We start from the raw sequence: 8,648 nt of genomic DNA on the forward strand, positions 1-8,648 counted from the left end.
TAAGGCCATTCGCAGTAATTAGTCAATTAGAATGCACACATTGCTTATTCGAAGGCGAAAATATAGAAAATGCAAAGTCGAGGTTAAAATTCATCAGTTCTAACGAGAATGCACTGCGGTTTTACATAATTTCTGAGTAAGCTATTCGTAGAAATTGAAATAATTCTTACATTTAAATTTGTATTCCAAATTAAGATTTAACTTGAAATTAATGTAGATAATTACTGAAAGAATTAGATTTTTGTAGCGTAATTTACGTGGGATGAGATCACTTGGGATCACATGATATGAAACGGCGAATCAGGATGTTGTACCATGAAAACATCTAGTAAATTCTTAAATTAATGTCTTTTTTACAAATTTATCGGCTTTATTTATTGTCTTTTTACAAAATTTTAAACAACATTAAAATATTTATGCCTTCAAAATAAAAATTTCTTAGAACTAACATTTGTTAACATTTTTTATGTGTATACTGTGTGTTGTCGCCAATAGAGTCTGCTTGGCGAGATCTGCGCAGGCGAAATGGAAAAGTACCAAGCTGTCTTCACCGCTATACCCTGAAGACTGTGTTGCTGATTGTTTCAGAATGATTGTCATAGTTTTTTTATGACTGTAACTGTGTTTTTGAAGCTGTGAAGAGTAATACTGACAAATAAATTGTGCTTTGATACTTCATCAAGTGTTATCATCAATCACTCCAAATCCACGAACCCATACAGAAACGCAACACCATTATGATTTCTTACAAGAGGGAAAAAAGTACTCAATGCAATGTAACAAATGCTAAAACTTCCCCTCATCTGCTGACTGCATGCACATACCTGGGTTGTCAGATAAATACATTTTGACATCATGTGTTGCCTATTTTGGCAATACAGCATGTTGCCTGGTGAATTCTTTTCAGAGTTGGCAGATAATCAGATACCAGAAATATTAAGGCAATTAAGTAAGAAACTGTAAGCAAAAATTAATAACTTGAATTTGTTGCATTTCATTTTTTCCCATTTTATTTTTTGTTGGCAGCTTTTTCATGCTGCATATTTTGGCCATAATAATTTATGGTACTTGCGTATTAATGCCACCACAGCAGATGTTGCACTGATGCACCAATAAAGATTAATCCTGTTGTTTGCACGCAGTTATCTTTTGGATTCCTTTTTGCCTTGTTTGCTGATTTTTGACACTATTTCTTAGCACTATGAAAATGCATCTTTGTAATTTGCCAAACACACAAAGCCAAAATAACAAGTCAAAGAATTACACAAGCTTGGTGTCCATGTACCGCCAAAAATCGCCAATGGGCACCCATAAATATATTTTTAACATTTCATTTTTAGTTAATACGAAAAAGATTATCCAAACTCTAATAGATTTGAATTATTAAAAAAATATAATTTTTTTTTATTAATTTAATTACTTTACATAAAATTAAATAAATTTTACTTAACTGTATTTTAAAAATATAAATATACTAGTTAGTAACATTTGCTAAAAAAAATTACTTTCGAATAAAACAACAGTAAGGCAGTCCGTAGAGCCTTTCTAATTTATAAAAGTGGTCCTGCACTTGAAAATAGTTTCAGAATTGCTGTGATAATTTATTATGTTTTTCCCACAATTATATAGACTCACATGTTCAAGAAACTTCAGCCTGTGAAACTAGTCACTTTTAAGATCTATCATGTTGCTAAAGTTAAGCCGTAAACAAATTAAATAATTTTACTCTAATTTATAAACTAAAATTAGACATTCTCCAACATATAAATATCAGGCCTTTCCCTTTCTTTTATCCTTTACCTTAAAACATCAAAATCTGGATGAATTAAAATAAAATTTCTCAAAACTTGATAAATTAAAGAATTTTTCCAAACCTCGTAAGGGAAAAACCTAACCAAAAAATTACAGTATTATCTGCAGTCAACAAGACAGATTCAGAGAAGCCCTCATTTTCATTCTTCGAAAAATACAAAATCCCAATATGCTTCAGGCAAGTGAAGAAACGTTTCTTAGTGCAGTAATGCATTAAGGCATGCATAACTGATAAGATTTATAAAAGGTGGCTGAAACAGACCAAAATTTTTCAGGAAAGAAATCTCCTAAATTATTTTTTTCTCATTGCAGGGATTAGCTATATTACTCACACATAAATTATCATCATTCAAGTAAACCAGATTGAATTCTATTCCCCAAACAAAACTTCATAAAATGAATAAGAACACTTTATAATGTTCTAAATTAAATCTAGACACATATATTTGAAAATGTTATTCTGAAATGGAATTTTTAAGAAAATCAAACTATGTTGAGGTATTTAGTGTAATGAGTACGTACGTTTGTGCTACCTCCTATGCAACATTTACCAGCTGAACATCTATGTAACATTTAACAATTGTACCTTTTCGTAGTTTGCATGAGTTCATAAAATCAGTAATATGATTTAGCAGTTCACATGCCACATGAAAATATTTATAAAAGCAGTAAGAATAAATACAAAAACCACACTAAATTTATCATCTTGTATATGTTTGGCAGCTGGCTTGTAAGATTTAACTCCTAATAACCTTAACTAACTAATCCTTAACTAACTAAGATTTTAAGTGAAAATTTAACTTAGATGTATCATCACTATTACTGCAACAGGCTACATGTCTTCTTCTTCTAAAAAAGGCAGCTTTAAAAGAAACATGAACAAATTTAAAAATAAAAAACAAGACTTCTACCTGTACAGAAGGTATTTATTACAGGCCCAAACTTGCTCTACTCTCTATGATATGGCTCTACTCTTACATACGCCCTAAGATCACCTAATGTGGGGATATGCGTTCTGCGCTGGTTTTGGGCATGATGTTGTTTGTATGGCAACCCTTTTGATGTTGAAACTTAACTCTTTTGCTGCAGTGGTTTAATTGCTCATTGGTTCATGTCGTGTGTGTTTTGAAATAACCAATGTTACAATGATAGACGTGGTGGCAAGATTTCTGTCGCATATTTTAGATTGTGTAAAAAGTAAATTTAGTATTAAAAGGTGCGATGTTGGAGTTGTTAATGAGTCTTTTGTTCATGGGTGTGTTTATGAGGATCGAAGTGTATTTTTTGAATTTCCGTGGGACTTTTAAAATGGAGTCCGAAATGTGGAGCTGCTATGAGAACTCGGACGAAGAAGGGCATTTCTGATAGTTCTTGTGTGGATTTGCAGTCAAATGGTTGCTGGTAAAGTATGTGGTTGTCAGCGGAGTTTAAGATTTGGATCATGGTTTTCATGTAACTTTAACTTGTTTTCGTTTAACTCATAAGTTAACTTTGGAGGAAGTTTTTATCGTTACTTTCGAAATTTTGAATCGCAGAAAGACATGCGATATAGCCCTTTCGTTCACAGACATTGTGCGACTGGCGAAATTTTATTAATGAATGTATTATGGTAAGTGCATTTTATTTTGTAGAATGTTATGTTCATTGTTTTTTACTATGAATTTCTGTTGTTATTGTTGTTTTTTTAATTGTTTGTAATTTTAGTTTATTTTGTTGACATGTGTGCAATGCCTAGATTGTGCAATTCGTAGATGTTTTCTTAAATTTAAACAGGAAGCTGTGTACATGGTATGGTTTGAAATTTATTGTTGTTAATTATTAAAGCGAGGTGTTCGTGGTTCGTAGATTCTTTCGCTGCCTAGCTTGTGTAATTGGTAGATGTTCAATTCGATGTTTTTTTAAGTTAATACATATCGCTGTGTACATGGATTCTTGTCAAAATTTTTGGTTAGAAATCTTACGTTTTTGTTATCTAAATTTTTTGTTTTGTTTTGGATTTTTAGCTTAAATTGTGTGTTCAAAACATGGTTTTGCATTTGCGAAAAACGCGTTTTTGGAGACATTTTAGGCTTAAAGTTCGAAATGTAGACAAAAAATTTAGATAGTAATATGGCACCATAGAGTTTCTCGCCAAAAATATTTGGCAAGAAATTTGTCGCCAATCAAGGGCGTATATAAGACTAGTTCCGATGATATATATCATTATTTAAAACTATAAGACATCTTAATCAAATTTTAAAGTAGACATATTTCAGCTGTCAATCTGCTATAGAAAAAAAATCGCAAACCATTATTCTAAAAAAAATTAAATCCTCAGGAATTAATTCATATAATAAAGTGAATACAAGTCACAGTTTTAATGAAATGTTTAAAAAACAACTTTAAATCTGACAAAGTGACAGGTATACAATGAAAAAGTATGTCATAAATAAAACTTAACTATAAATAAATACCATATACTTACATACCAAGTATACTTCATATGGATTCTTATAATACACCAAAGATGTACTTTATTATTTATGCCCTTATATATTAATATGCATAACTTAGTTTAAAATAATATTTAAAACAGCTGCCTAGACAGTATAGTAGTTAGGGGAGCCGACTGCAATACTGAAGGGCCTGGGTTCGAATCTCAGAGAAGGCATGGATGTGAACTGTCTGTCCCCTCACGGGAGGTAACGGTGGCTGGCTATTAGGTGCCTCCACTTCTGGCCTTAGGAGTGGCCAATGCTGAAAAAAGGCAAGTGCCTACCGTTCAATAAAAAAAATATTTAAAACATGTGACTGAATTCTAATTAAATAGTTTTACTTGCCACAGATACATGCAAATATTTCGATAAGGAAGTAAATGCAACAAATAAATTAAACGAAACCTCACTTTTATATTATGGTGCAGGGTGCAATGAACTGTCGATAAATTACACTACTAAAATCAGTTATTCTCATCTTCAACTTGTTCCAAGAATGCATTCCCTGGATCAAAATTATTGTTTTGTATGATGTTAACAGCATTTGAAAGATTTAAAATCCTCTTTAAAACCTTGTGTTAATCAAATGGATTTTGATTTGAAACTGATTTACACTTACATGATAAAAATATTTTAAAGTAGAGTTACGATCTGCGACAGTACGATAACAACAACAAAAAAAAAAGAAGAAAAAATATGCTGAAATAGAAGTTTAATTTATCGATGAGTCGATAATCTACTCGATGAGCTGGTGATCAATATTATTTTCCATTTATATTATTTAAATAGGAACAAAAAGTAGAAAATATATTACCGATAAAAAGATGCATTTAAAAAAAAATCCCGTAAGATAACAACTACAAGAGATAATTAGCAACCATGAAAAACACATGTTCTATAAACAGAATTACAAGGGCGGCAATTTAAATTTTACCAGAAATAAAATATATTACTTTAACGTTTAATGCAATGTAACATGTTAATACCTTTTAATAAGTTCAACAAAGCATTAGTACATTACTTTATTTTAAAAAATTACATACTTTTAGTTTTAAGCCAGAAAACCGGACTGACCGCCACATAACTCTTAAAATTTATTAAATTTTCGAACGAAAAAGTCCTTGGAACGAACAGACCAAACACAAATATCAAGGTGTTGCCAACTTGAAGCAGAATGAAATATTTATTTCTTGATTAATGCTCTCAGATTGTTCATACTGTTCGCATACTGCTTTGACACCAAATGAGGGAGAAATTCAGACTATGGTTTTTATCCAATGATGTATTTTTCTACGGAAAGCGTATGATACATTTTATTGCTAAGAGGTTTTTTTTTTTTTTTTTCTCAGTAGCCATCCTCTTCGCAATGAGATACATTCCGGTGACGTCGGAGGTTCTTAGCTGTAAACAAACGAGGTAATTCCGCTGCATTCGATTTGTTGAAAGTTTAGTTTGCTCTTAATTCTTTATGAAATTTGTAATTCATTTTCAGTCATTGTTTCATCATTTAATTATCTATTCGTTCATTTGGTTAGTATAATTTTGATATATATATATTGGTATATTTTGTTGTTATACTCATGATACCCGTTGTTCACTGCTTTACCCAACGACTTCATATAACAGTATATTATCTCGTTGGCTTTACCATGTTTTGAATGTTCGTATTTACGTATAAATTCTTTCGTTAATTTGACAGTTCTTTCAAATCTTTTAGGATTTGTCTATTATAGATTTATTATTTTGATTCTCGTTTGTAAATTGTTCTTTACTTTTTCTAGTATATCAGTGCTGATAATGTCTACTGCTTGTTGCGCATACGGTTGTTCAAACAACAATATTAAGGACGAATGTAAAGAAAATAAGATTTCGTTTCATGTTTCCTTAGGATGAAAATTTGAGTAAACAGTGGATTATAATAATAAAAAAGGAAAACTTCAATCCAGCCCATACTACTAAAAAGCAGGTCCAATGTAGTCGTAGCGTTTTACCTGATCACAAAAGTCAAGTGACATTAATTTTTAAAACGAATATTTTGAAGTTTATGATTAATAACTAACAATGTTATTCCTGAATGGTATTTAAATATTGTTCTACGGATTTATCAAACGGAAGATAAAATGCGATTCATTTCAGAGCATATTCAATGGTCTGCAATTACATGAAAAGAAAAAAAAAAAAAATCTGAAAACTTTCAGATTTTATATTATCCCCAAAGGAGCGTGTTTTTAACGTTTTGTGCGTTACCTTTGTTTATTAAATAGCATGTTTTTCGCACTTAAAACCACAAAATTCAATCAACAGCAATACCATAAAATAATTTTAAAAGAGAATATCTTTAAAATTTTCGATACACAGTATCGCGCGCTGGAAATAAATTTTTTTTTTCATACAGTGTTGCCATTGCTCGATTTGAAAACATTGAGTTTATTAATCAAAAATTCGTTAAAGTTTTACCAGAGCTTAATTTCCACGGGAGCCTACAGGACTCGGGCTCCGGTACGTCTCAGTTTTAGAGGTAAATAGTAACTCTAGCAGAAGCACTTCGGAGCTCTAAATGGGACACAGTATCAGGAGGAAATTTTTATTTTAAAAATAAGTATGCGTTAAAAATCGATTATAATTTCCGAATATCTGCCTGTTTTTCTCTAGGGAAAAGAATGAATGTAGGAATGTAGGAGAGAAATTTCCCCATCCACATGTCAAAGTTTTATCCTACGGGTAGTGCAATGAATTGACTATGAGAGCGGGTAAAATGTTTTGTTCACAAAAGTACTAAAAGTGATTACCTTGGTCATGCACGTCCAGCGTTAGAGACCTCTCATTGAAGAGCTCTGCAGACTTGAACATGTAGCTAAATACGGGAGACAAGAATTTTCACTTGAATAGGCCTTACGCTTGTTCTTATGTTGCTATCGGATCAGATTCGGGGTAAACTTTTTTTTGGCCCAGTTGCATTCTTCTTGACATATATTGCCAGGGCATGGCGGTCAGAAAGCATAGGACCCTTCTCTATTTTCGACGCTACATTTCTCCGTTCAAATTTATTTCCATACTCTTATATTATTTCTAGCATTCACGCTATTGTCATTAGTGTCGTTTTAATTGTTTTACTTTTCTCCATTAGTGTACTGGAAGAATGGGTTTTGTTTCTCTCATCCCTTGAAATAGAGCATTATACCGTATACTCAGGGCTTGAATTCAGCCGAAGTTCTCCTAAGCCAGTGCTTAGTTTCTGAATGATATTGTAAGGATAGCAGGCGCTCCAAATATGATGAAGCCTAGTATTTTATTTGTTTTACTATTTCTCATAAATTTAATAATTTGTTAAATTTTTGTTTTTCTTTATATTTTTCGAATTTTAATTTTAATTCAATTATTTTAACTATTAGTCATTTGATTATTTTATTAGTTATTTTATTTATTTACTTCCCCCTTCTTCCTGAAAAGTAAGCCTTGAGTTTTACAAAATATGAAATAGATAATAAAACAAATTCCAAATCTGGACTTCCAGTTGCCCGTATTCAAATGAACGACTACCTTTTTCAAACTTTAATATCTCTAGGTACCGCTATTTTTGCACAGCAAGAGAAATATACATGCATTCATGCAGATTCTTCATTATTTAATTTCTTTAATGTAATGCAGGGCTCTAATATTTAGTGGCAACAATTTGAAAAGTGAAACGCCGTTTATAGTGAACCAACGCAAAATGCCAAAAAGAAATTAATATCCCTTGTGAGCAATTGTCTCTTTGGGCTAAAAAAATGTTGTTTGAGTAAATTACAAACCATTATTTAAAAGAAAAACTGAGTGGTTTTTTTTTTTTTTTTTTTTTTTTTTTTTTTTTTTTTTTTTAATTCATGAGCAGTCTTTTAGAAAGGATAAATTAAATGATACATGTAAAAGCGCACTAAAGAAAAACTGTTATTCCAAAGAGAATATTTATTTAAAAATAAGCTATTAATTTGTTTAGGCTTTTGCTTAAAAAGTAATTTTGCTTCCATACAATTAGCATGAGGGGCAACAACTTGAGACCATTAGAAAAATTAAACTAAAATTAAATCCTAACCTAAGAAATCGGTAAACATTTTTACTGAAAGCTTTGGAATAACAACTTTTCTAATGCCCGGTATAGAAGAATTCCCCCCCAAAAAAAAAAAAAAAAAGGAATATGGTTGCAATTTCAGTGGTATTTGAATAATCAGTATCTCTCATGACAGCCCTGACTCATACAATATTTCAGTGTGGCATCCGCCGGAATCTGCCAGCATTGTTTAGTAATCAGTACACTGCGCATCGTTGAAAATTCTCGACATCACCTCTTGAATCGTTCCGCACCTACATAACCTATTGCTAACA

At 31.4% G+C, this 8,648-nt stretch overlaps 1 protein-coding gene across 3 annotated transcripts in view; it reads right to left on the reverse strand.

The window, feature by feature from the left end:
- Mitofilin (inner membrane mitochondrial protein mitofilin) overlaps positions 1-5,457 on the reverse strand; it is a 73,483-nt gene extending 68,026 nt beyond the window's left edge. For 2 of the 3 annotated variants that reach the window (XM_035354283.2, XM_035354281.2), the window contains exon 1: positions 5,330-5,457. In XM_035354283.2, coding sequence (XP_035210174.1) covers positions 5,330-5,368 — 39 coding nt within the window. In that variant the 5' untranslated portion in view covers positions 5,369-5,457. Of the gene's footprint in view, positions 1-4,276; positions 4,310-5,329 lie in introns of those variants that run through there. The other variant, XM_035354282.1, reaches the window with a different exon arrangement.
- Between the last annotated feature and the right edge of the window lie 3,191 nt (positions 5,458-8,648).

Source organism: Stegodyphus dumicola, chromosome X1, assembly GCF_044657685.1.
Source record: "Stegodyphus dumicola isolate Sdum_Otavi_A_Nest chromosome X1, ASM4465768v1".
Lineage (NCBI taxonomy): Eukaryota > Metazoa > Arthropoda > Arachnida > Araneae > Eresidae > Stegodyphus > Stegodyphus dumicola.